General features: G+C 48.7%; 11 protein-coding genes across 11 annotated transcripts; 5 read left to right on the top strand and 6 right to left on the bottom strand.

The window, feature by feature from the left end:
• Window positions 1-267: 267 nt before the first annotated feature.
• On the bottom strand, window positions 268-4,070 carry N7471_012771 (uncharacterized protein; the record flags this gene model as incomplete). The annotated part of the gene is made up of 14 exons (XM_057285490.1): window positions 268-590; window positions 653-744; window positions 799-916; window positions 999-1,215; window positions 1,275-1,333; window positions 1,385-1,469; window positions 1,548-1,908; window positions 1,967-1,993; window positions 2,046-2,218; window positions 2,271-2,449; window positions 2,508-2,563; window positions 2,614-3,113; window positions 3,170-3,222; window positions 3,278-4,070. The coding sequence occupies 14 exons, from the start codon at window positions 4,068-4,070 to the stop codon at window positions 268-270; spliced, it is 3,036 nt and encodes a 1,011-aa protein (XP_057131756.1).
• Window positions 4,071-5,065: 995 nt separating this feature from the next.
• On the top strand, window positions 5,066-6,394 carry N7471_012770 (uncharacterized protein; the record flags this gene model as incomplete). Its single annotated transcript, XM_057285489.1, has 4 exons — window positions 5,066-5,176; window positions 5,320-5,432; window positions 5,490-5,643; window positions 5,699-6,394. 4 exons carry the CDS (start codon window positions 5,066-5,068, stop codon window positions 6,392-6,394), a joined length of 1,074 nt encoding a protein of 357 aa, XP_057131755.1.
• Window positions 6,395-6,789: 395 nt separating this feature from the next.
• Window positions 6,790-8,039, bottom strand: N7471_012769 (uncharacterized protein; the record flags this gene model as incomplete). The annotated part of the gene is made up of 5 exons (XM_057285488.1): window positions 6,790-7,195; window positions 7,260-7,341; window positions 7,399-7,437; window positions 7,486-7,670; window positions 7,738-8,039. 5 exons carry the CDS (start codon window positions 8,037-8,039, stop codon window positions 6,790-6,792), a joined length of 1,014 nt encoding a protein of 337 aa, XP_057131754.1.
• A 398-nt stretch (window positions 8,040-8,437) lies between these two features.
• Window positions 8,438-9,598, top strand: N7471_012768 (alpha/beta hydrolase; the record flags this gene model as incomplete). Its single annotated transcript, XM_057285487.1, has 2 exons — window positions 8,438-8,671; window positions 8,732-9,598. The coding sequence occupies 2 exons, from the start codon at window positions 8,438-8,440 to the stop codon at window positions 9,596-9,598; spliced, it is 1,101 nt and encodes a 366-aa protein (XP_057131753.1).
• A 587-nt stretch (window positions 9,599-10,185) lies between these two features.
• N7471_012767 (aminoglycoside phosphotransferase family protein) lies at window positions 10,186-11,382 on the bottom strand (the record flags this gene model as incomplete). The annotated part of the gene is made up of 2 exons (XM_057285486.1): window positions 10,186-10,616; window positions 10,782-11,382. The coding sequence occupies 2 exons, from the start codon at window positions 11,380-11,382 to the stop codon at window positions 10,186-10,188; spliced, it is 1,032 nt and encodes a 343-aa protein (XP_057131752.1).
• An 836-nt stretch (window positions 11,383-12,218) lies between these two features.
• On the bottom strand, window positions 12,219-13,296 carry N7471_012766 (60S ribosomal protein uL10; the record flags this gene model as incomplete). Its single annotated transcript, XM_057285485.1, is given in 3 exon segments — window positions 12,219-12,516; window positions 12,536-13,108; window positions 13,177-13,296. The coding sequence occupies 3 exon segments, from the start codon at window positions 13,227-13,229 to the stop codon at window positions 12,219-12,221; spliced, it is 924 nt and encodes a 307-aa protein (XP_057131751.1). The 5' UTR covers window positions 13,230-13,296.
• Window positions 13,297-13,535: 239 nt separating this feature from the next.
• On the top strand, window positions 13,536-15,124 carry trm82 (putative tRNA methyltransferase; the record flags this gene model as incomplete). Its single annotated transcript, XM_057285484.1, has 3 exons — window positions 13,536-13,972; window positions 14,023-14,700; window positions 14,755-15,124. The coding sequence occupies 3 exons, from the start codon at window positions 13,536-13,538 to the stop codon at window positions 15,122-15,124; spliced, it is 1,485 nt and encodes a 494-aa protein (XP_057131750.1).
• A 390-nt stretch (window positions 15,125-15,514) lies between these two features.
• N7471_012764 (uncharacterized protein) lies at window positions 15,515-15,889 on the bottom strand (the record flags this gene model as incomplete). Its single annotated transcript, XM_057285483.1, has 1 exon — window positions 15,515-15,889. One exon carries the CDS (start codon window positions 15,887-15,889, stop codon window positions 15,515-15,517), a length of 375 nt encoding a protein of 124 aa, XP_057131749.1.
• Window positions 15,890-16,777: 888 nt separating this feature from the next.
• N7471_012763 (uroporphyrinogen decarboxylase HEM12) lies at window positions 16,778-18,061 on the top strand (the record flags this gene model as incomplete). Its single annotated transcript, XM_057285482.1, has 4 exons — window positions 16,778-16,846; window positions 16,895-16,936; window positions 17,008-17,931; window positions 17,991-18,061. Exons 1-4 carry the CDS (start codon window positions 16,792-16,794, stop codon window positions 18,059-18,061), a joined length of 1,092 nt encoding a protein of 363 aa, XP_057131748.1. The 5' UTR covers window positions 16,778-16,791.
• A 147-nt stretch (window positions 18,062-18,208) lies between these two features.
• N7471_012762 (cytosine deaminase) lies at window positions 18,209-18,874 on the bottom strand (the record flags this gene model as incomplete). The annotated part of the gene is made up of 3 exons (XM_057285481.1): window positions 18,209-18,230; window positions 18,353-18,618; window positions 18,716-18,874. The coding sequence occupies 3 exons, from the start codon at window positions 18,872-18,874 to the stop codon at window positions 18,209-18,211; spliced, it is 447 nt and encodes a 148-aa protein (XP_057131747.1).
• Window positions 18,875-19,655: 781 nt separating this feature from the next.
• N7471_012761 (type I HSP40 co-chaperone YDJ1) lies at window positions 19,656-21,989 on the top strand. The gene is made up of 4 exons (XM_057285480.1): window positions 19,656-19,913; window positions 19,994-20,063; window positions 20,138-20,962; window positions 21,028-21,989. The coding sequence occupies exons 1-4, from the start codon at window positions 19,878-19,880 to the stop codon at window positions 21,342-21,344; spliced, it is 1,248 nt and encodes a 415-aa protein (XP_057131746.1). The 5' UTR covers window positions 19,656-19,877; the 3' UTR covers window positions 21,345-21,989.
• Window positions 21,990-22,656: the final 667 nt, after the last annotated feature.

The following is a 22,656-nucleotide window of genomic DNA, read 5'->3' as shown; positions in this document are numbered from 1 at the left end:
TAGATAAAATAGCCGATTTATTATAATAGATTAAAATGTAGCAGACGGCAAGCGGGCTCCCAGAAATGCTGCAAGTGAGGCCGTTTTAGGCCGGCTATTTGCCAAATTTCACCCTGCGTACCCCTAAACTTCCTCGCTTCAAGCGATGATCTACTTGCTGTTATTTGCCTGGGGATTTATGATCTCGTTGCTTTTATCACGGTTGAAATGCCGTCTACTTAGTCATTTATTGATCAACAAAAACAAATCGATTTCGATATTACATTCTCATCTCCTCTGATTGAGCTCTCGTACAACAACCCTGGTACTCTCAAGGATCTCCTCTGTCCTGCCAAATCGGGCTCTAAGAGCATCCGCCAATGCGGGAACCTGTTCCGCCTCCGGGACTTGACCTTCGACTGTAACAACCGCATGGAAGTCTCTCACCATACTCTCTATCTGCTCGCTTACTTTTTCCTGCAGAGCATTGAAACAGTCAGTTACAACATTTGTGTATTCGCTGCGGGCCAGGTTAGACAATTCGGCAAACAGCCTCGAATGCGTCAGATGGTCGTTCATGATTTCTTTCCGGCGGCGGTCACTTCCACTTCCTAGATGATATGGTTAATATAATGAGGCACAAAGGCAATTTTATTAGGATTGTTTAACAAACCCCTCTCTCGGTTGATGGCAGCATAGGCGGGCTGCATCAGGCCTGATATAAACGAGCTGGCATGGCCGTAAAGCATGTCTCTTTTTGCGAGTCTAGCGAGCCAGTTAGAATCGAGTTTGAGATTGTCCATCTTCCGCACATCATACTCAAAGCTTCGAATCATCTTCTGGATAGAGTCCCGTATATGATCCTCAATGCATGCTTGCCTGGATTTCATGCTTTGTTGGAGGTTTTCGAGGGCGTGGGGTGCAAGTTCAATATTCGCTACAGAAAGCAGTCAGAAGGTCATTCTTCTGCAGGAAGGCATGCAACAAACGAGTGTTTGTCTGACCCAAGGACGACTTACCCTCAATCTCTTCTCGCAATTTTTCGAAAGTAGTGCGGGTTTCTCCCACCAATCTCCCCGTTTGGGCTTGCAACCAATCCAGTATATCCTCCCATTTAATATCTAGCTCTTCACGTGCTGGTTGGACTAACTCATTATTCCAGCAGCGATAAGGCTGATTTCCGGTCTCGTGGTCTCCGAATTTGCGACAAAATGCAGAATACGTGGGATGCGCCCACTATGAATATAATCAGAATTATATTGTGTGACTAGGGGCTCTTTTTTAGGGAAACTCACTCCTGCCCATCCCAGGCTGATTTCAATACTCTGAGCCGTCAAGCTAGCTCGAGAATTCCCTAGGGGAGTTCGTTAGAGCCAAGACCAAAATCATTGAACAAAGTACTCACGAATAACCTCGGTAATGCGTTCAGTGAATAGATCATCCAAGCTCTGACGCGTAAGATGAATATACGATCGAGAAGAAATAAATTCCTATTGAACTATCAGGAAATTTTTGATCTTTGAGAAGATTGGTTAGGGACCTGAGGTACCCTCCTGGGTCAGACATACCCGGTGAAGAGCCTCTCTTGCATTTTCCAAAACCCGTCGGAGGATAGCAGATTTTTCGGCCGTAACCGAATCTGTTCCAGATAATGCCCACTGACGTATAGATCCCAACAAAGCTGGCACTTGGTTTTCCAGGAATGCGGATGTCGAACGCATTTGACCCTCTGCGGGGACCAATTGGCAGTGGCGGCGCAGTTCGCGAATTCCCGAAAGATCAACGTATGCCTCTGCCTGGCTGTTCCCACTACAGCGGTACTCGGAGTAGAGAGTATTGCTGATGCAGAAGACCCTGGTGTCTGCGTGCCTTCTGGTAAGTTCTTGTGCTACCAGGGAGTTTCTCCGATTGATGAGAAACCTTTTTATCCTGGTTGATGAATTAATATACAAAACATATACCGTAATCTCACGCGCCCGTTACTCACTGGAAAGTCAACTCGTTCTCCTTGTCGCTGCCATATATTCAGCGAATGGGATCATTGCACTTTGAAATCAAAAACCTACCGTAGTTCATACCCTTTGACCGCAAGTTCTGCTTGTTTTGCCCCGCGCACTTTTCGTAAACGAATCTCGGTCAATTCAATTTGTTTCCGGATAGCCTGGATCTCTTTATTCATTCGCCTTATTTGAAGAGCATCTGGAGTATTTTCACGACCAGACTCTTCGGGCGATATAACCTAAGAAGACAGGTCAGTAAGCGCCTTCCCGCTTGAAGGTTATTTCTAATACCTCCGACTTTGATAAAATCACTTGTCGCGGCTGGTCATCTCTACATCTTCGCATGACATCTTGTATGGACGGATTTGTACAAGCGCGACCAATGTCTGCCACGACAAAGACCTCGTCACAGCTATGAACAAGGTACCGTTCGGTGGCTCGAACCCTCGCAAAGTTAAGATCTCTGAGGCCTAACGTTGGTGAGTTCAAGTTTGACGCCAGGGTTGGAATGGAATCCTTAGAGCATACCAGGTAGATCAGCCAATATTAACCCGGTTTTCAAAATGGGTGAACTGAGATATACCCTGCAAAAGCATTAGAGAGGAGCCCTTCTTTGAAGAAAAGTTCCACAAACCTGATCAATTTGATAAATGGCCACAGTGCAGGTTTACCATCACCCATATTATTGGCAGTCAGCAGGTCGAGGGACGCTTTGCATTCCGTAAGATCACCAGCAATCACAGAGTACTCATGCGCATCGGGTCCACCGGGTCGCAGTGTTAAACCAGCATATGCCCATCGCTCTAACTGCTCAAGAAGGTCCGAGTGAGCCCCATCAGAGTCAGCAGAAAGAAACTCCATCGTCAATCTTGGTTGGTTGCTGAACAAAGATTTAAACGTTTCCCAGGCTCTATCAGCGGCATCGCGACACTTCTGCTGTTCATCCTGCGATTTCAGCTCCTGAAAGAAAGAAGTGACATGGAATTGACGGAAGCTCGAGAGGAGCTCCTCCAGAAGCTCTTTCATTTCTTGTGCGGTCATGAACTGCGCTTCAATAGTGAAAGGCCCGGTATGATTGCTATCAACATGTCGGAATTCAGTCACAACGCAGGTGCAAGCCGCACCCTCGCTACTCTGCAGTTGAAGGTCAATAGGCATGCATTACCAAAGGAATGAGCGGGGAGACGTACTGAACGTGACAGGCTCTTCTGGTCAAGTAAAGAGTTTATCAAAGAGCTTTTGCCTGCCTGAAAGTTAGGAACCGAAATCACAGATTCAAGACTAGTGGAAAACCATACCAACCCCGGAGTCTCCGATGAACCCCACAGTCCGAGTTTCTGGATACTCAAACACGCTCATTCTTTTGGTCCGCTCAAATAAAGAATGCAAATCGGTAGATTGATCTTGTTTTAGCTCCGAGAGTGCCATCATGTCGGCGAGACTAGACAGTTCACCTTTAACTTCTTTCAGACCAGTCTGAAGCCGATGGTTATAGACTGGCGCGGCAGGGAGCGGCTCTTCACGAATATCACTGGGTATGTTCTCAGTAACCTCCGCAATGTCGCTATCTTGATCACTTTCTGATCCATCCTCACTCTCTGTGGCGTCGCCTGAGGCGTGACTTTCGCCACGGCCACTTTGGGCGGGAAAGGCCCCAGGGACCTGTACTCTATCCGTATCATTATCTGAAAATATGGACTCGGTTCTCTCCTCCCTGGCGTCAACATATGAAGTGGCTTGGGTTGTGCTGGAGAATATTGACTGGCTTCTCCCGGAGTTTCGGCTGCCACGGGGGTAGGGCACGAGTTTCCGCCTAGGACGCGGAGTAGCATTATGCTGCTGTGCATATGTAGAAGGTGAGCTACCTGGGCTCAGCCATGCAGTTGGCGACCTAGCTCGAGGGGTAGTCATCGAGCCTGCAGAATCGTTGAGGCTCAAATCCTGAAAGAGCAGAAGCGTCGGTCTCGGGGATTGTGAGGTTGACGCAAAACTTCCTTCGTTACTGCTCTCTCGGGATAACAATGGAGGAGTGAAGACCACCGCAGGCAGTGGGCTTGCTGAGAAGGTGAATTCAGAAGATGGCAGGCTCATTATGGCATGTTACTTGTGGGAGGTGTCGAAGCATAAGTTTTGGGTCCCACGGTTTACAAAGAAGAGCGCGTAAAACAGAATATAAAGCAATGAAGACCGTCCATTGCGGAATATCCATCCTTGTCTTGGAACACTGGTGCGAGGGGCCATGGCCCTTTTTGCTGCAAGTTGCTGCGCCGCATTGCAGGGCAGCATTTCAACTCCACACTCGTCGTGCTGAACTGCTCGTTGTGCTGAACTGTTTCCTCGGCTGGCGAGCTGATTATTGTTTTAGTTCGCAAGATCTGTACTGCCGAGCCTACAGTTTGTGCATAGCATGTGTTATCTTGACTGGTTTGGGGAGCGTTAAATCTATTGCGAGTTTGGAGTTCCGTTTGGCCCCCACCGGTCCATCAGTTAGCGTGTGTGCGTGCATTTCAATCCCTGTTGCAAAATGGGCGCGATGTCACGCGTGTACTTTGAATAGCCAATGAAGAAGTGAGACTAAAATAAATCGTACTTTTGCCATCGGAAACGTGCTAAATTGTGGTAATTCCAGGATAAGTTGACGCTGATCGGGTGGGTACCTACATAGGAACTAAAACCCACTCGACCTCCAATATTGGCCCTGTCGCTTCAATGTTTGCAAATGCCCATTTCAAATAACTTGTGAAATTCAGACTTGCTATATTGAGATCCATCGCATCATCTCGGGATTGGAAAATAGGCCTTTGTATTTATTTTGAGGGGCGACCAAACCCACCAAGCCTTTCTTTGGACGTTATTGCTCCTGGCGCGCTTACCGAGAGGTGGAACTAACCGAATGTTTTTTTAAACGACAAAAGCATGGAATGCAAGAACCATAAACACATTTATTTGGACTGCAACATCTTCAGGTCCGTCAATATTTCCTCTAGCTCCCGTATTTGTGTTTACAATGTGGCTCATTTCTGTTTTTGTTCCATATCCTCCGCAGCGATATCATCCATTTTTTTCTCTGATAGATGTCGAACCCAATGCACACTAAAACAGAAAACAAGACCGGTTGGCTCCAAGAGATGGACCTCAATGACTTGAATAACCACGTTATGGAGGAGACGCCAAAGGGCTATGAACTGGAAATTGACGTAAGTTTTGGTAGGTCGAAATGATCTGCCGTAGTTTGTTGTCTCCAATGTAATGGAAAAAAAGTGTTAGGATTTCTGCGTGAAGTCTACGACTTCTCCATGAACATTCAGTGGCAGGTCTCCATGCGTCCCAATTCCTTTAGAGTAGTGGCAAGTTCCTGGCTGGTCCATTGTTTGCTGTCGTCGGCGGTGGAAATACCGTCCTCCTCGCTAATCTGTACTCGATCGCATCGGATTTGGTGGTTCAATCAGACCGGTATGCTCTGATAGACACCCATCTCGATGAATCGTGATATCTAATACATATAAAAAGAGCATCCACATTCTTCCTCATGGCATTCGCCAGTCTAGTCGGTGCCTCTGTTGGGCCAGCTATTTCCTCCATCTTTATGGAAGCATTTTCACCTTGGGTTTCAGCCTTCATCGCCTTCTTCGCCAACCTGGTTGCTCTAATCCCGCTCTTCTTTGTACCTGAGACGTTGTGACTATCAAAGCGCGACTCGAGCTCCGAGGAAGATCTAGCCGAGTCAGAAGAAGGGCCTCATAGCTTCCGATTGCGCCTATATCAATCAGTCCCTTCAATTTGGGTCTTCCATCTCATCGCTGAAATCTGCTTCCCTAATTCTTGTCTTAGCCACCTTTCTGCCAGCCGCACCCGAGGTCCTAGGTACTTCCCAATTCTTCGCACAGTACATTAGCAAGCGCTTCAACTGGCCTTTGTCCAAAACGGGCTATCTTTTGACCCTCCGCGGGATCATCCACATGGGAGTCCTACTTTTTACATTTCCTTTACTTTCTAAGGTACTCTTGCGATACCAGCGTCCACCAGTCAAGTACTTGACGCTCGCCCGTGCCTCGGTTGCAATTGCCGCCGTCGGAGCACTCTTCATGGCTGCGTCACAGATAGGATGGGCGGTTGCAGGACTAGCGGTTCATAGCCTGGGGTCTGGTCTGGCCCCGCTGTGTCGCTCGCTAGCAACCAGCTATGTGGCACCACAGGACACGTCCAAATTGAATACGGTCATCGGTATTGTTGAAACAACAGGGTTGCTGTTTGCTGGGCCGGCACTCGCGTGGTTGTTTGAGACGGGAATAAAACTGGGAGGCATGTCGCTTGGGCTGCCGTATTATGGTTTGGCAGGGTCGTTCTTGTTGTGTCTGGTGGGCCTGATCTTTGTCCATCCCCCTGCCCAGGGAGAGGAGACCGACGAATCTTAGTTTAGTTGGTATCCCTTTGGGATAAGGCCAAAAGCGGGATCAGCATGAGATTACAGGCGATTCTCACCTACAGGCAACATTGAGAATTGAGTGCTACACTGCTCTAGTGTTTCCACCTCTGTCTCCCCTCCACCATCCTAGTTTGGCTCGGGTCATTTGGACCCTATCCGATACTGTCTAATGCGTTTACGTATAGGACTGCAGTGACGACCCGTTACGGCCAAACTATACACACATGTGCATCTTGTCCCTCTTGACTGCCGTATTAATTAATTAGCGTTTTGGTTGGATCAATTCTATTTAAATTATATTATATACTTAGGACTGGGGTGGCCACACATTTATCTTGCTCGGAGCCCTGTCTATTATGCTTTATACTTGGAGTCCTTTTCCCCCTACTTGTCCAGGCTTCGAGTCAACGACTGACTACTCTCGCCCTCGATCTCCAAATAATTCCTGGGTGATGATATCTTTGAACCGAGAACAGACCCTCTCTTACTGTGACGGGTCCCTTGCAGTTCGAATTCGGGCTCATTTTCTGATCTCTTTTGAAGTCCCTGCCACGACGGCCCAGTCGATCCACCTCCTGATGCGGCGTTCTTGGACCTTTGCCTCTGTCCCTTCAGCAGTCCGTATAGGACGGGAGCGTTGGCTACGATAGCGGCAGCGAGTAACTCAACGGACGCCCAAGTCGTTCTGTTCACTTGTACAGTGGAATTTTTGGCGTTTTGGGGTAGTCTGGCGATGGTGATTGCGACGATGAAGAAGCCGACGGCGAAGAGGATTGCTAGCTGGATTTTTCTGGAGAGAATGCGTCAACGAGATGCATATGGTAATACTTAGGTATGGGTCGAGTCAAGCTTACTCGAGGGCGGATCGTTTAACCATAATAAGGATTGGAATCGGTAAGGCGATGAGCATAAGATCGGTGATGACATTGAGGACACCTGGGGAAATTAGAGTGTTAGAGGTGTTGCATTGAAACGATCTTCTAGAAGGCTTACCGAGGACGATCAATTGGAGCTGTGCCTGACAGCATAGGCCTGCATTGGTTAGAAGGTCCAACACGAAAAATAGAGGGAATGTAATACCTGGATCGGGCAATACAATCCAGTAATGATTGAACGGATCGCACTCCGTAAAAGTCACAGTCTGTACGATTATATACGTCACTGCAAATATACCAAAATACGAGATCATTGTGACCTTCTCCCAGCGAAGGTGCGTGAGCAGTCTGCGATAGGTATCAAGCAGAACCAACTTTTGCAACCAGAGACTAAAAGAATTATGAGAAAAGAAAAAAACACAGCCGGACCCTGAATTCAATTTAACTCATGACGTACTAGGAATTATAGAACACTCGATTAGTGAGCACAAATTTGCTCGCGATCTCTCTGCGACGGATCTCCTCGGGGGTGAAATTGTGCGTATGTCTGAACGTGGAAGACATATTGTTGGTTCCCCAGATGAGAATAACATGGACCAAGGCGAGGCGTACAACCGCACAGAGAATCGCTCCCATTGCGAAATAATCGCCCAGGACGAACTGGAATCCTTTCAACTTCCGCACCAGCAGCCGAAAGACAATCAAGCCAATTGCGACCCAGGTAAACACCCAAAGAATGATGAGGGTCCCGGATTCCATAGCTTTTGAGCTCTCTGAGAGTCGCAAAGAAGAAAGAAGGGAAGAAAGAGGGAAAGAAAAAGTGTCACATAGACAACAGACGGGGGGCGAACTACTATATCAAATGATGATGTGGACTTTCCAATCATGTTTCAGCCATTGCTCGTATCCATGGATTTAATTATGGATCTCATTATGGAATGAAATTCAAAATCGAAGAGTTCATCAAATCTAAGAGGCGCAAGCGCCTTTGAAGGTTCACTGGGCAAAGTTTAGGAGCCACTTGCGCATTTCTCGTTTATACTTCCGTTCCCGCGCCAATCACGGAGGAAATTCGGCCAAACTATAATATTAGCATCTTCAGAAGTTGAACCCCCTGATAAAACCTTGTCATTTTGTTGATCCCTCATCCTCTCAAGATGCATGTCAAGACAGGATTATTATTGATCTGGGCAATTGCTGCGGCTTCAGGCTGGTGCGCTGAGGTGCCAGCCCAGCGTTCGTACATGTATGTTGGAGGACAATATATTCTGAATAGTGCTGGCCAGCATCTCTTCGCGGATCAGATGTACGTTGAAAAACTGACTCCGGCCGCGGGTGTTACCAAGCCGTATCCAATTGTCTTCATTCATGGACAAGCTCAAACAGGAACCGTGTGTATCATTGAAGAATCCCTTCTCCCCCTTCCCAGAGGTTAACCGTAATATTGGCAGAATTGGCTCAACAAGCCTGACGGAGGAGAAGGCTGGGCCTCGTATTTTCTCTCTGAAGGATATGCATGCTATATTATCGATCAAACCTTCCGCGGTCGCAGTGCCTGGTTCCCTGGCAATGGGACGCTGAGCACCTACAGTGCGGAGCTGTTACAACAGCGCTTCACCGCACCGAAGCAGTACAATCTCTGGCCGCAGGCGTCGCTGCACACCCAATGGAACGGGACGGGCGTGATGGGCGACCCAAATTTCGACAAATACTATTCGTCGACGGTCGAGTTCCTCAGCTCAGCAACCTACCAGCAGTCGACCGTGCAGGCCGCCGGCGCCGCCCTGCTCGACACCATCGGATCCCCAGTCATCCTCCTCTCGCACTCCCAGGGCGGAGGTATGCCCTGGCTGATTGCGGACGTGCGCCCGAAACTGGTCCACTCCATCGTGTCGATCGAACCGACCGGCCCTCCCTTCCAGGACGCCGTCTTCAGCAACTCCTCCACGCGCGCCTACGGGCTTACCGATATCCCGCTAACCTACTGGCCCGCCGTGGTCGATCCGATCGACTTCGTGAAACACGTTATCCCTTCTAACTCGTCGCTGTACTCCGACTGCGTAATCCAGGCCGATTCCCCCGTGCCGAGACAGCTCGTCAATCTCGCAAAGGTGCCTGTCTTGGTCGTGACGACTGAATCGTCTTACCATGCGCCATATGACTGGTGCACGGTCCAGTTCCTGCAGCAGGCGGGCGTCCCCGCACAACATCTCAAGCTGGCGGATATCGGTATCCATGGAAATGGACATATGGTGTTCTTGGAGAAGAATAGTTTGCAGGTTGCTGCTGTTCTGCGGAAGTGGATGGAGCGGAAGTAATTTATAGGATGCAAAACTTTGTTTAACCAAAGTTAAATCCTCAATCATTTTCCGGTCTGTCAAAGCATGTGTATGTGGTTCTTCTAGAACGTGCTCAGAGTTCGAAGCAAGAGCCTGTGCCTCCACCCCATATTCAAGATACTGAAGAGCTCTTTGCACTACGTTTTCAGCGGCGTCTCTTTCTTCTGCCCTTCGCTCCAGGCTATCTTGGTCAGATTGGTTGAGTAATTCTTCAGGCTGCCGTAGGTTGCTTATGCGGACTCTTCTCCCGTCATTTCGTCTTGGACTTTAGCAGTGGGAGGCAGCTCTTGTTCTTAATCGAGGTTGTCTCCAAGTTAAACCTGGGTAAGTAACAAAAAGGAGGTCAGGTCTTTCGTGTATTCGCTATTTATCATCATCAACTCGAAGGTGAAGGCGATGACATTGCAGTATCCTTTTTGCTATGGGGATTGGATTTATACACCCATGCCTCCGGCGAAGGATAAGAGGACGAGAACATGCATGAATCCAACCGTGGCGATAATTGATTTCCAGAAAAAATATACACGAACGAAGACAGGAAAATTGATAACTAACTACCTACCCACTTAGGGGCCTAGAGACATCACATAGTAGTCCCATGCATCCGCGGTACTAGGGAACTGGTCCATAATCAACGGCAAATACCGTTGCGACCATTCTGATCTCCACCAGGCTGTATATTGGGCTTTGCGGGCCTCCCAATATGCAGGTAGCCACCCCGACTGCTCCCAGTCAATGATGCCACAAACATGATAAGTGGGTGTTACCATAATATTGCTACGATACAAATCACCGTGGGTGAATATAATGTCGCTATTATCAGCCAAGTCAGACCGGAATGGTTCTATAGGCACCGAATATGGATCTGGCATTTTCCGCCGAAAGAGAAATGTAAACCAATCATTGAATTCCCGAACAGAAGCAAAAGGACCTGCTTCCGATAGGTGATTCGTATCGAATGCTCTGTCGTAAAGCGGATAAATCCGTGAGATCGTGCCTATAGATGATATTAGAAATCGGTATGAAACGATCGAGCATAAAGGGGCGAAAAGCAACGATTATAGATCCGCTTAGACATGCACAACTAGGATTCTACCAGCCAAACGTGTGATGCCAATAGATTTGACATATTCATTTCCGGTCTTGCAGTCATTGTACTTACCGATAAATGGATCTAAAGGGTCCTGCTTTATTTGACGAAGAGCATCGACGATCTCCCGGAGCTCATGGCAAACCGAGATACGATGATCCTCGTCCATAGAATCCCACGCCTGCTCTAGAGTTTGTCCCTGAATATATTCCATATAAATGAAAGTTTCGCCTCTATCAACACACCACCCGAAGATCTGCGGTACGGGGATATCATCGAGTTGGCCGATAGCAAAAAGACTATGAGCTTCAGAGATGTTCACCCCTGTCCCCCATTTAACGAGAAGATTTCTATCTCGAAAAACCGCGGGCGGGGGTTTGCCTTGAGGACCATCCAGATCAATATCGAAATGGTTCCTGCAACTGAGAGTATCTCTGGTAAGGTGTTGAGCTTCCGCGGGCGGGGGTTTGCTTTGAGGACCTTCCAGATCAGTCCCGAAAATATTACTGCAAATGAGAGTTTCTCCGGTAAGGTGTTGGGCTTTGGCTTTCGCGCCAACCTCATCCGGAGAAGGAAGCTGACCCCATTCCCTCAAATAGGAAGAGTCTGGGATAACGAAATCTAGGGACGCTGGTATCGAAGGCATTCGCCGTATGGGGCCTTTTGTGGCCATAATGTTCAATCCAGATGGTCGAAAGGGTCGATTATGGGGAGTCGGATAGGAAATTGAATGCTTCAAAGGGAAAGTTGGCTTCGTAGGTAGGTGCGGAGAAGCTTTGTCTAAACAAGGGTTTAGTTATGTTGTGTCTATGTACCTTTTGTATGTAGTTGCTATACAAAAGCTACCTAATCCTGCGGTTTCCATATCGGGTACAGAGGTGTTGGTGGGCTTGCCACAATTACTCAGTTCTACATGACCATTACGAACAGGAACAAAAATTTGTAGAGAACGAGTTTTTCATTGAGCAACCATCTATTACGGCAGCTGCACAAATAGAGATAGCGAACAGGATTTCCAACAGCCTCCCAACTACAAAATTGTCTACGGCGACAACATATGGCACTACTATCGCAGGTCGTATGAAGAGCATCTGTAGTCTTGTCACAAGTTAGCAATTGTTTCCAAATTGAGGAGTCAAATGTCAAGTCAAAAGCATGTGTGAGGGTAAAGGCATGGCGTCATCAAAAAATTAGAGTGTTGTTGTTGCATTATTTTAATCTTCAGAGCGCCCCGGAGGGGGGCGTAAATGCTCGGGGTTAAAAATTTATAATCATCCGCCAGGGTGATGTGAGGTGGTGTGTGTGCAAGGGGGAAGAAAGGGGGGAAAGAATTGAAAACTCACCAATTCTGTGGAAACGAACAATGGGCGTAGCTACGTCCATTATACGAGTCCTAGGTTTCCAAGGGAAATCCATTGCCAAGACATGTTGTTTCATTCCCGGTCGCTATTTCAAGCGCCGGTTCAAGTAAATCTAATACATGGCATTCGCATCCCGTCGAGGAGGCGCTTAGTCGAAGAGACCGAAGCCCATGTCCTCATCGGACTCCTCCTCGTCCTCAGCGGGAGCTGCGGCGGCAGGGGCGTCACCACCGGAAGTGGCGGCGGCAGCGGCAGCAGGGGCAGCAGAGGCGTACGCATCGGGGTTAGCGATGCGGTCCTTGAGATCATCAATCTCGGCCCAGCTGTAGTCGGTGCTGATGGCAGCAGCGAGAACCTTCTTGTATCCGTTGATGAGGGAGTGGATAACGGAGGGAAGGGTGGGGGAGGTTGGCAGCCAGGGAGACAGCAGTGATGGTGGAGATAGCCTGGGAGAAGGCGGCCAACAGCTGCTCATCGGTGATGTCAAGAACGTCGGCGCTGAAGCACTGGCCGTTCTCGTAGACCTGGGTGATGGCCATACCGTAGGTGAACGGAGAGATGTTCAGCAGGTTAAGGAGGGTAGCCTCGGAGGCACCGACCTTGCTGCCAGCCTCAACGAGCTTGAGGTCGGAAACAATCTCAATGGTACCACGGGCAATCTTGGTGGGGACACCGAGAGCCTGGAAGAAGGCGGTCTTACCGGGCTCCATACCAGTGTTACCACCGGGGATCCAGACATCATCGGGGGCGACGGCACCGGCACGAGCGGGAGCAGCGACACGGTTGGCAAGGATCTTCTCCTTGGTGGCCTTGAGGTCACCGTTGGTGAAGATGAAACCAACGTTGCCACGGACGTGGGGGAGGAGACGCTCCCACTCGGGGTTCTCAGTGACGAAACCCTTAAGGGCACGACGAACCATGGTGTTCTTACCCATCAGGACGACGGCCTCTCCACGGAGGGAGATACGGATCTCGTGCATCTGCTGGGAGCTGACATTGTCAACTCCGACGATGAAGATGGTGCTGTACTTGTTGAGACTGTAACAGAAGATTGTTAGAAATTTTGAATCGAGTCAATTGCCAGGCGCCATTGAGAGGAAACTAACAGAGTACGCAGCTTCTCAAAGTAAGCGGTCTTGGTTGCGGACTTGCCCCCCATTTCTTCTTGATTTCAGTGAAGATAGGTTGTTTAAGGGAAAGTCTGTTGTTGTTGTAGTTAATGGAAGAGAAGAAAAGAAGAGCTGCCCGAGTTCGGGAAATTCAATTTTGGTAGTGCGCTCGCTAGTGGGTCACGTGATGTAAAAAGTAGACCCGCCCATGATGGACAGACATGGCCGGAATTCGATCAGAGGGATCTCGGGAGCTCTTACTGTTATTTGTTGTCTTCTTGACTATAATTTGTACACAATTGGCACATTTGTGAGCTCATTGATTATTCCCATTCTGTGGATCAGAGCACTTCATCATGGCCGGTCTTCAACATCCATTCCAGTGTCTGCGATATGTCAACAGGCAGTCAGCAAGCCAATCGGATATCCTTATTGCCACAGCTGGTCGCAATCTCTACTCTTACGATGCATTCAGTGGACAGCGCCTGGATGTGTGGCCTCAACCCGTAGATGCCAATGCGGAGGATAAAAGCTCTGACACCGCTCCCGCATCTGAAAGCCAAGGCCCCCCAGAAAAGCGAAGGAAGCTGTCTTCGACCTCCGAGGAACCGAAGGATGTCAAATCTGAGTCAAAGCCTAAGGATTCGAACAAAGAAGCTTCCAACTCCTGGACCAACATTCCTCTCTTGGCTGTTGCCCACGGCAAATATGTAGTGATCATGACCTCCGAGGACAAATGTGTTCGAGTCCTGAGTTTGGACAACGAAGGCAAGCTCCAGCAATTGAATGCTCGGTGAGTGACAATTTTTCTATATGCAAGCTCGCCAAACTCATCATTTATAGTACAATGCCCAAGAAGCTCTCTGCACTTACTCTGACTCCCGATGAGAACAACATCTTGACGGGTGACAAATTCGGAGATGTGTACACTTTCCCACTAATTCCGAGCGGAGAATACGTGAAGGTCCAGGCCCCAGTGAAAGCATATGAGCCAGCTGCCACAAACCTCACGGTGCACACGAAACGCAACCTTGAATCATTGGAGCAACAAATGCGACAGGCGGGTCTGTCGAAGACCAACCAAGCAGAACGAGTTGTGTTGAACTTCGAGCACCAAGTCATTATCGGTCACGTTTCGTTGTTGACGGAGTTGATCTCCGTTACCCGGCCTGCGGACTCCACCGTTGGCAAGCGGAATTACATCCTGACTGCGGATCGTGATGAGCACATCCGTGTCTCTCGTGGTGTTCCCCAGGCCCATGTAATTGAACAGTTCTGCTTTGGCCACACTTCATTTGTCAGCAGTCTTTGCGTCCCTTCGTTCGAACCCAAGGTTCTCGTCTCGGGCGGTGGCGACAACTATCTGCTTGTGTGGGACTGGCTCGAGAACCAGATCTTACAGAAAGTTCAGCTTCCTGGGTCAGAAGGAGAGACTACGGTGCGCGGCATTTGGGATGTTTCCCTTGCGCCTACCGCAGATAATGTCGATCCTGTGAAGGCTATCTTTGTTGCGCTGGAAGGGTACGTTCCAATAACTATCGATGATATATATAATTCTCCTAACATTAAGAGCAGATCTTCAAAGCTTCTTTACTACACTCTCGAAAGCGACAACACGATAACTCTCCAAGATACCCTCGAGCTGTCAGGAAACGTTCTTGAGCTGATTGGTATTGATTCAAGAGGCTCTATTCTTGTTGCCGTGGATACTTTGCGGCAATCTGATTCGATAAGTGCTTGGAAGTCGTCTTCTCAGCCTCCTCTCGAAACCTTCCAACTCAGTTCTGGAAAGTGGGCTCCTGTAGAGGACTCCATGGTCACCAAAATCAACTCCGAGGGCACCTCGAGTCTCCCTACGACGATAGAGCAAAAACAGCAGAAAGAGCTCAATGATTCGATGTACAATTTGGGCAACCTGCGGAAGAGAGGTGACTACGACGAATAAAAGCATGCTTTTAATGAATGTACAGCAAATGATCAATTAGAGTTCCAAATACATATGTAATGCAGCAGTTTTCCAAGGTTCATTATAGTTCGTCCAAAAAAAAAAAAAAAAGATGCTTGTAAAATTCGCATCACCCCGATCAAAATATATATCTCTATATTTCCATACATACATCTTTGTTTTGACTGCCTCTTCGTCTCCCTTGTCCCTGTTAAGAAGAAAGAAAATATATCAAATAGACCCCGAACCAATTACGAGAAGAAGTGCACTTAGAAAAGCTTTGAAATGGATACCAAACTCAGGGGTCACCCGAGGCTTGGTTCCCTCGATCCCTTCCTTCCGGCAGTTTTCTCTTTTGCGTGGATTTCTTTTTTGTTAAACTTAATAAACTCAACAATTAACCTGATGTACAGGATAAAGACTCGGTTCAGCGTTCAGTCGCAGATGTCCATTCCATGTCCCACCATGAGTAAACGGACAACAGCCCATAGGAGTGTCGTTTTTGGACAACCTGTCAGCACATTTCTCAACCGCGGCAAGCACTGTTTCCTTCCCCAATGAACTATCGCAAGTTGTACCCGTTACTTTCGCCTCATACACGTAACCATTGAAGATTTCTCCACTTAGCTCCATGCTATAAGTCAAGGCGCAGGAGACAATGGTGATATTATATTTGTCGTCGAGATTGAGAGTGTTGTTGGTATCCGCCATGTCGAGTGCTCCGTCGTCATATCCCAGAAGAACCGAGCTTGCAAATATCTCCATTGTTGCGTTGTCTCCAGCAAGACATGGGTTGACAAGCGCACACGCGAGAATGCCATATAGGAGATTGCTGGGGTTGACCATCGCCTTTCGGTTCGGTACATTGGTTAGAACACATTCTTCTTGGGGTATGCAACAAAGAATAGCAATTACCAAGTAAGGGGGACTGGATCTGTGTGGTCGCGACAGGTTCTATGGTGTGAGAGGTCTGAACTTCTTTTAGGAAGAACTGTTTTGGCTAGCAAGGATGGATAGAATTGCTGTTATATCTACCGTTTCCACACCAAATTAACTAATAAGTCAGAATATGCCCTGATAGGATGGCCCCGAGGGCGTGAGACATTATTAATTCCTCGCCGTAGCCTAGATCTGCTGGGGATCTCCCGCGAATGGCTCCATCCAATCGAACCTCAGTCACCGTTCCTAGTTAGACTTACGATGGTCAGAGACAGACTAGAGCATCTTTAAGCTTTCGGAGGCCGGTACTCGGCGTTTGATCTACGGGGCAACCATACCTAGGTAGGGCTATCATACCAACGTAGTGTTCTTGACCAACAGTAGGAGTCCTTAGAAAAAATCCCAACAAATATAGAAGGGCGGATATATCAACCTCTAGAAAAATTGTCTAATAGGAGACAAGATGTACCGGTGGCCTCGAATGGCGAAATACACAAACATGTTAATCGATTTGACAACTCGAATTCTAGCTATATTCCAATAGAGAAGAAACTACCTAACTATCGCCAAAAAAAAATCAATAAAAAGATACCTCGGAAAGAAAACGAGTTAGGAAATGCGTTGCCGCTCCAAAGTGTTTTCCGATAATCGCGGGCCGCAGTACCCGGAGAACCCTTCTTATAATCCCACTTCCCCCCTCCATCCCACTTGCATAATCCACCAACACAATGCAGGAACAATTTGAGCCTTTGAAGAACGATTTGCTGCTGAGGGCTGCACGGGGTATGTTTACTCTGTGTTTTGTGTTTTAATCGGAGCTGACAATCGCAGGTGAGAAGGTGGAGCGTCCTCCGATATGGGTCATGCGACAGGGTGAGTTGGAATTAGTTCGTGCACCATTTCCCCAAGAACAATTGATTGACATATTTTTCTTTATTAAATAGCTGGCCGATACCTCCCCGAATACCATGAGGCGAAGGGCGGCCGCGACTTCTTCGAATGCTGCCGCAGCCCCGAAATTGCATCGACCCTCACTCTCCAGCCTATTGAGCGTTACGAAGGCCTCATCGACGCCGCAATTATCTTCTCTGATATCCTAGTCATTCCTCAGGCTATGGGCATGGTCGTGGAGATGGTGGATAAGAAGGGGCCTCATTTCCCCGAGCCCCTTGACTCCCCGACGGACGGACAGTACGAGAAGGTGATGGCGAAGGATGTGGATGTTAAAGCAGAGCTGGACTACGTCTATAAGGCAATTACCCTCACACGATCCAAGCTGAAGGGCCGAGTGCCCCTGATCGGCTTCTGTGGTGCACCATGGACTCTGCTGTGTTACATGGTCGAAGGCGGTGGCAGCAAGCTCTTCGTGCAGTCCAAGAAATGGGTCTACAAGTACCCTGCCGAGGCACAGGCTCTGCTGCAGAAGATTGCTGAGATCTGCGTGGAATATCTCGCGCTCCAGGTCGCTGCCGGAGCGCAGCTAGTGCAGGTCTTTGACTCATGGGCCGGCGAGCTGTCTCCCGTCTCGTTCAAGTCGTTCTCCCTTCCTTACCTGCGCCACATATCCGCCAACCTCCCCAAGCGGCTGCAGGAGATGGGCCTAGAGCCTGTCCCGATGACCGTCTTCGCCAAGGGCGCCTGGTACGCTCTGGATGACCTCTGCGATTCGGGCTACAATGTTGTCGGCTTGGACTGGCTGCACGATGCCGGTGAGGCCATGCGCATTGCCAACGGCCGTGTGACTATCCAGGGCAATGCGGATCCTGGCATGCTCTACGGTGGTCCCCCGGCCATTACTGCCACTCTTGAGCCGATGGTTGAGGGTTTCAAGAAGGGCAAGCAGGGATGGATCTGCAACTTGGGCCATGGTTAGTGAAACCTTATAATTTGGGGCTGCATATATTTAACTAATTGTCTCTCAACGCAGGTGTCACTCCATTCGTCGATCCCGAGAACCTCAAGTTCTTCTTTGAAGAAATCCACCGCTTGACCGTATAATTATGTGTTTTTGAATCTTAAAAGCAGTCGGCTTCTTCCCCGACTCAGATCAGAATACTACATTGGATCTAAACGCACATCCTTTGGGCGTGAATATTTTCAATTCTCGGGGTATTTAGGGCTATGATATATGCAGGCCTTATGAAATTAGACAGCGATATCCTCGTTCCTGTAAAGCAGACACTACAGTTAGTATTGATGATCATGAAACAGCCAAAACTCTTCGATGCAACTGCGAGCAGACCGAGAGCCGCTTCACGCATTATAGACCAAACACTAAACACAACATACCATAGCTCAGGCTTCTCCTTCATGAAGTTGGTCATCAATTCCTTGCACTCGGCGTTATCCAAGACAACAACCTCCTTGCCCTTGTTGAGCAGAAGCTCCTCACCACCCATGAAGCTCTTGTTCTCACCAATGACAACCCGCTTCACCTTGTAGAGGATACAAGCACCAGTACACATATCACAGGGCGAGAGGGTGGTGTACATAGTAGCACCCTCGTAAGCGGAGGCAGGAAGACGGCCGGAGTTCTCGAGGGCGGACATCTCGGCCTTGTGTGTGTTAGCAGTAGTTCATGAACGCTATAATAGTGGATATAGATATAGATCGGCAATTGATATCAATTGGAGTATATCACTCTATACTGACATGTAAGACAGCGCTTCCCTTCTGGACGCGCATGTTGTGACCACGGCCAAGGATCTTTCCATCCTTCGAGACCAGGGCAGCACCGATTGGCACACCTCCCTCAGAGAGGCCTAGCTTCGCCTCTTCGACGGCGGCAATGAATCCGGGATCATGTTCCATTTTGAAGAGTGTAGTGACTGAGTTGAGTGTGGGCTACGGAGTAGAGAGGGGGCAAGATAAGGAAACTACGAGGTACCGAGTACGGAAATCTACTCCAGGACATAATCGGAGTGTTCCGAACCCCTCTATGACGACGGAACCGAGTGGACCGTGAAGAGCTTTTTTCCCCTCGCCTCTTGGCTTATCGATAAGAGATATGTGGCTGGAGGGTGGCTGTTAGTGGCGAGGCTCCAAAATTTCTGCATTGCGAGTTACTGGTACATTTACAGGGATTGTATGCAGGATACAATATGCAAAAACCTGTATACAACCCTTATATGATATGCCTATTAAACCAATAAATCGCTAAATCAACAGCCGTTTTGTACATAAAGAGTGATATCATTCCAGACATCCAGGCATACACCTGCACAGGCGCCTGATGGGCGAAATATACACCGTTAGTCAGCAGTAAAAAAAACATGGAAACGCGGAGAAAGTCTGCGAAGGCCATCGAAGGCCGCAGAATCCCGTAGAATCAGCGCTCGGGCCAATTCAGGGTATACATAGAAGCCGCCAGAAGAGTTGAAGGCGAAGAATAGCCCGTATTGTAGAGCAATTTATCGATTCTGGATTGAAAAATAGCAAAATCTGCTTCAAAGCGAGACAAAGAAAACTAGTGGAAAATCATCAATCCTTAGTTGCCCTGGTAATTTATTGGGTAACTTTACGAGTCCAATACAGGTGCCTGGGTAAAAAAGTTACTCAGCCTTTTTTTTGGCTTCGATTATTATTGTTCAGATAACCATCTCGCCCTTTCTCTCCCCCTCCACTTTCTCATCTCCCTCCAGCCAGGACTTCAAATACCCGCAATTGTTGTCCATTTGGCATTTCTCATATAAAAGCCGTCTCAAAGTTTTCGGCGCCTTTGTCCCTCTCCATTCTCCCGCTTCATTTCTGGATTCCACGGGAAGACCAATATCGATATTCTTTCTACGCCTCTTGATTCCCCGCATACTTCACAATGGTCAAGGAAACCAAGTTCTACGACACCCTCGGGGTATGTTAAACTATACTTGGCTGGTTCTGATACCAGTTTGATTCGTGCTTGAAATCTGACTTGGTGTTTCTTTCATTTAGGTCGCTCCCACCGCTACCGAGGCTCAGCTCAAGACTGCCTATAAGAAAGGTGCTCTCAAGTACCACCCTGGTATGTGACAACCCCGGAGAATTCGGATAGCATATGTATGAAACACTCAGCTGACATCCCTTTGTGACATGAAGACAAGAACACCAACAACCCCGATGCCTCAGAGAAGTTCAAGGAACTGTCGCACGCCTACGAGACTCTTTCCGACCCCGAGAAGCGTCAACTCTATGATCAGCTCGGCGAGGAAGGCCTGGAGCACGGCGGTGGTGGCGGCGGCATGAACGCCGAGGATTTGTTCTCTCAATTCTTCGGCGGCGGCGGCGGCGGCCCCTTCGGCGGAATGTTCGGCGGTGGCATGCGTGAACAAGGCCCTAAGAAGGCCCGCACAATCCACCACGTGCACAAGGTTAACCTCGAGGATATCTACAAGGGCAAGGTCTCCAAGTTGGCGCTCCAGAAGTCCGTCATCTGCGGTGGCTGTGATGGCCGCGGTGGAAAGGAGGGCGCTGTCAAGGAGTGCGCGGGCTGCAACGGTAGCGGTATGAAGACTATGATGCGCCAGATGGGTCCCATGATCCAGCGCTTCCAGACTGTCTGCCCCGACTGCAACGGTGAAGGCGAGATCGTCCGTGATAAGGACCGCTGCAAGAAGTGTAACGGCAAGAAGACCGTTGTTGAGCGCAAGGTGCTCCACGTCCACGTCGACAAAGGTGTGCGCGATGGCCACAAGATTGAGTTCCGCGGCGAGGGTGACCAAATGCCTGGTGTCATGCCCGGTGATGTCGTGTTCGAGATTGAGCAGAAGCCCCACGCCCGCTTCCAGCGCAAGGGCGACGACCTGTTCTACCAGGCCGAGATCGACCTGCTTACCGCTCTTGCCGGCGGTGCCATCCACATTGAGCACCTCGATGATCGGTGGATGACCGTGAACATCGCCCCTGGCGAGGTTATCGTTCCTGGTATGTGACTTACCTTGTTTTCTCTCATAACCCTCGTAAAACTTGTTGCTAACAATTCTTTTTAGATGCCATTAAGGTCATCCACGGCCAGGGTATGCCCTCGTTCCGCCACCACGACCACGGCAACCTGTACATCAAGTTCGATGTTCAGTTCCCCAAGAAGGAGGATCTCCAGAACCTTGAACTCTTGGAGAAGGTCCTTCCTCCTCGCTCCGAGAAGATCGTGCCCCCGACCGACGCCATGGTCGAGGACTTCGAGCTTGAGGACCCCGCGAACGAGCACGACCAGGCCCGCGCCCACGGCGCGGCCGCGACCGGCATGGACGAGGATGACGACGACGTGCCCGGCGGTGCCGAGCGGGTACAGTGCGCTTCGCAGTAAAAGGATTTCGGAGACAATTTCCATGCCGTAAATGGGGGTTGATGCTAGGCCAATGATGAAGTCTTCGCTTATGATACCATGTGAAGGGGGCCCCTCTCCTTAACCCCGATTTGACGCGGGGAACCTGTTTGTTTTCTTTATGCTTTGCAATGGCGTTTCCTCCGAAGACCTGGAAGATATCATTTCTCTTTTTTCTCTTTGTCTTCTCGGGTTTCATTTCCCAATTTCTCCTGTAATCCTCTTTCGAATCCCTCGCCGTGCCCAAGTCTTTTTCTTCTATTGCATACACGTTTCGGGTCCTTGATCCTTGCTTTTCCATTGCTTTTTCACGTTTGTCGCCCATTTTATGTTTTCCATGGGAATCGGGGTTTGTGTGGTGGGAGTTGCGCTGACCATGGGAAAGACTCATGAATCGAAGATAGATGAGACGAGACCACGATTGCGGGCTTGGCTCTTGCGAACGGATCTAAAAGATTTATGTTGCCCATGCTGGCTTTGTTCTAGGACGAAGCTTTAGGAGGGGGTCGCGGCGTGATCATGATGGATTCGTTCTTTTTTTTGTTAGCCTTGATGATGACCTTTGAATAGACATTGTATGTTTTCGTTCCAATGCATTTGCTCATCCTATGGATGTATTGTTAGATATGAGACGTGTTGATGGTAGGCGTACGTGTAGTCATAAGAGTATAGAGAAGGAGGTGGGAGTGCGACAAGATAGCTTCCTTGGAAGTCCTCAAGGTCCTCTGCGCTATTGTGGGATTGACTTCCAAGGTTGTATGTGAACTTCCATATCAAGCTCGCCAAGCCCCATGGCAGGATCAAGCATTGGGTTTGGCATGTCTCACTTTTCCTTCGACATTCGAAATTACGCGTGTAGCAGAGCGAAAATTGTCACAAACCAGTCCTTCTCAACAGTTCGTACCTTTCTAAAATGGACTAAGAAGTTGACTGGTTGAGGCGATGACCTAAATGAGCCAAGCTGCTCGACATGGTCAACTCTAGGTACTGGATCCTTTCAATACGGCCAGGCTGCTCGACGGCAACGACCTATGGGGCGACATTAAGGGAAATAAATACTGTGGCTTTAATATTTATGTTTTAGTTTGTCTATTGTTACAAGCTCGAACAGAGCAGGTGAATTCCGACTGTTATAGGCCTACCGAATTGAGATTGTCCACCGGATGATGGTAAGAGAAACAGCGGAACTATATAGGAAGATCAAGAATAACCACTGGATTCAAATAACTCGTACATTTTCCCTTCCTTGTTCTCTTCGCTGTCCTTAGAGTTCTCCCATCACTTAGCTTGCAAG

The sequence above is a fragment of the Penicillium samsonianum genome, assembly GCF_028829775.1.
Source record: "Penicillium samsonianum strain IBT 33392 chromosome Unknown utg000007l_segment0_segment0, whole genome shotgun sequence".
Lineage (NCBI taxonomy): Eukaryota > Fungi > Ascomycota > Eurotiomycetes > Eurotiales > Aspergillaceae > Penicillium > Penicillium samsonianum.
Note: the sequence above shows the minus strand (reverse complement) of the source record. Positions and strands in the feature narration are given on the sequence as shown.

Coding starts and splice junctions, on each gene's coding strand:
- N7471_012761 (XM_057285480.1), top strand. CDS start 19,878: ATGGTCAAGGAAACCAAGTTCTACGACACCCTCGGG. Junction 20,064..20,137: donor TGCTCTCAAGTACCACCCTG/GTATGTGACAAC, acceptor TGTGACATGAAG/ACAAGAACACCAACAACCCC. Junction 20,963..21,027: donor TGGCGAGGTTATCGTTCCTG/GTATGTGACTTA, acceptor AATTCTTTTTAG/ATGCCATTAAGGTCATCCAC.